At 49.3% G+C, this 2,500-nt stretch overlaps 1 protein-coding gene across 2 annotated transcripts in view; it reads right to left on the bottom strand.

Annotated features, from left to right (window-relative positions):
• Positions 1–2,500, bottom strand: part of ipo13b (importin 13b) — a 116,015-nt gene that overhangs the window by 19,807 nt on the left and 93,708 nt on the right. For both annotated transcript variants that reach the window (XM_063200676.1, XM_063200677.1), the window contains exons 13-15: positions 2,312–2,461; positions 833–913; positions 1–52 (exon numbers count right to left, since the gene is read on the bottom strand). The exon at positions 1–52 is cut by the window's left edge and continues 86 nt beyond it. In XM_063200676.1, coding sequence (XP_063056746.1) covers positions 1–52; positions 833–913; positions 2,312–2,461 — 283 coding nt within the window. The remainder of the gene's footprint in view (positions 53–832; positions 914–2,311; positions 2,462–2,500) is intronic.

The following is a 2,500-nucleotide window of genomic DNA, read 5'->3' as shown; positions in this document are numbered from 1 at the left end:
CAAAATCATGCAGCAGAGTCTTGACCGACTTCTCAAAGATGGCACACACCGCCTGGAAACATGGAGAAAGACAACATATAAGATGGCACACACCGCCTGGAAAAATATAAGGAGACATATCATATAAGATGGCACACACCGCCTGGTAGAAGAAAGAAACAACACATAAGATGGCACACACCGCCTGGAAACATATTAGGAGACACATCATGTCAGATGGCACACAGAGTAGAGTAGAGAAGAGTAGAGTAGAGTAGAGTAGAGTAGAGTAGAGTAGAGTAGAGTAGAGTAGAGTAAAAAAGAGTAGAGTAGAATAGAGTATAGTAGAGTAGAGTAGAGTAGAGTAAAAAAGAGTAGAGTAGAGTAGAATAGAGTATAGTAGAGTAGAGTAGAGAGTGGAGTAGAGTAGAGTAGAGTAGAGTAGAGTAGAGTAGAATAGAGTAGAGTAGAGTAGAGTAGAGTAGAGTAGAATAAAGTAGAGTACAATACCTGTAGAGCACAATAGAATGCCTTTTGTTAGCAGTATGCAGTGCAAAAGTCTCTTAGCGGAAGTACGTAGGATGGCGCGCAGGGCTAGTGCACATGTACAACATGCACCATACACATGTACGCACATGAGAGAGCATCTCCTTGGGCTTCCTAACTGTGCAAACCGTGTGTGTGTGTGTGTGTGTGTGTGTGTGTGTGTGTGTGTGTGTGTGTGTGTGTGTGTGTGTGTGTGTGTGTGTGTGTGTGTGTGTGTGTGTGTGTGTGTGTGTGTGTGTGTGTGTGTGTGTGTGTGTGTGTGTGTGTGTGTGTGTGTGTGTGTGTGTGTGTGTGTGTGTGTTCTCACCTCCACCACTTGGGAGTCGTTGAGCCACTTGCTGAGGACGGTCTGGATGAGGGCAAACACCTGCTGGAGCACCACCACAACCTAGAACACACACACACACACACACACACACACACACACACACACACACACACACACACACACACACACACACACACACACACAAGATACATATCAAACACCTGCTGAAGCACCACCACAACCTAGAGAAACACACACAGGAGATACAGATTAGCACACATCACCAGCACCACAAGCTACACGAGATAACAGAAACACATCAGACACACAGACTGCAGAAGACAACACACATCACATAAGACAACACACACCACACAGGATAACACACCAGACATACACATTAGACACACACACACACACACACACACAGGAGATACACAATAACACACATCACCACCTACACGCGGTAACACACCAATGATACACATCAGACACAGCGCACAGAAGATGCACATGATGCACACGCCATCATAACCTACACACAGGATATACACATTACCGCAGAAATACACCAGCGGCGATCTGAGCGAGGCGAGCGACGGAAGTAATTGACTTTGTATTAAGTCGCGCGACAAAAGCGATTCTGGAGACTAGAGCGATTTGCGAGACGAGCGCGACAGTTTGAAGTTGAAATCTTTTCAACTTTCTATGACGCGGTTCGGCAACAAGCCGCGACAGCCAATGACTGTATAGAGGTCAGTGACCACAGCCAATGAGAATGCTTGAATGCTTTGCCTTCTGCCTGTACGGACATACTCTAGTCTCCTCAATCGCTCGTATCGCTTGCTGCTGCACTCTGTCGCTTGAATTGCATCGCGCCTGGTCTATTCGCGCGGTTAGACAACACACCACAACCACCAGGTAACAACAGACACACATCAGGGAACACGACAAACAGACAGCTGGAGGGAGACACGCATCAGGAAACAGCTGCTGATGACATTTGCATAGGCTGAAGACAGAGCAGGGAAAGAAATGTTTTAGGCACAAAACGTACACACACACAGACACACACACACGCCTGCATGCACGCACACACACTGAAGGCACATTCAGGCCGACAGATAACTGTGCCGGTGCCGCAATCTTGAATTCGGAGTATGCAAGGTTCGATTGTAACTGGTGCGGGAACGGGTACCGGAACTGTTCTAGTTAGCTTGAATACAGTAACAGACTGACCGGGTTGGGTCCGGGGGGCGGTAGGGGGGTGGTGGTACTGACCGGGTTGGGTCCGGGGGGCGGTAGGGGGGTGGTACTGACCGGGTTGGGTCCAGGGGGCGGTATGTGGGGGGTGGGATGGTGTGTGTGTGTGTGTGTGTGTGGTACTGACCGGGTTGGGTCCGGGGGATAGGTGGAATGGTGTGTGTGTGTGTGTGTGTGTGTGTGTGTGTGTGTGTGTGTGTGTGTGTGTGTGTGTGTGTGTGTGTGTGTGTGTGTGTGTGTGTGTGTGGTACTGACCGGGTTGGGTCCGGGGGGCGGTGGGGTGGACTTGACGGGCGGCTGGCTGTCTCCTGACTCGTCGTCCTGCTTGCTGATGTCCAGCGTGGTGAAGAGATTTGACAGCAGCCCCAGGATGTGGATTATGGCCAGCTTATTGGACGGGTTCGGCTGTGGACACAAACAAAAGCCAAACATATTAAAATAATA

The sequence above is a fragment of the Engraulis encrasicolus genome, chromosome 6 (assembly GCF_034702125.1).
Source record: "Engraulis encrasicolus isolate BLACKSEA-1 chromosome 6, IST_EnEncr_1.0, whole genome shotgun sequence".
NCBI lineage: Eukaryota > Metazoa > Chordata > Actinopteri > Clupeiformes > Engraulidae > Engraulis > Engraulis encrasicolus.
Note: the sequence above shows the minus strand (reverse complement) of the source record. Positions and strands in the feature narration are given on the sequence as shown.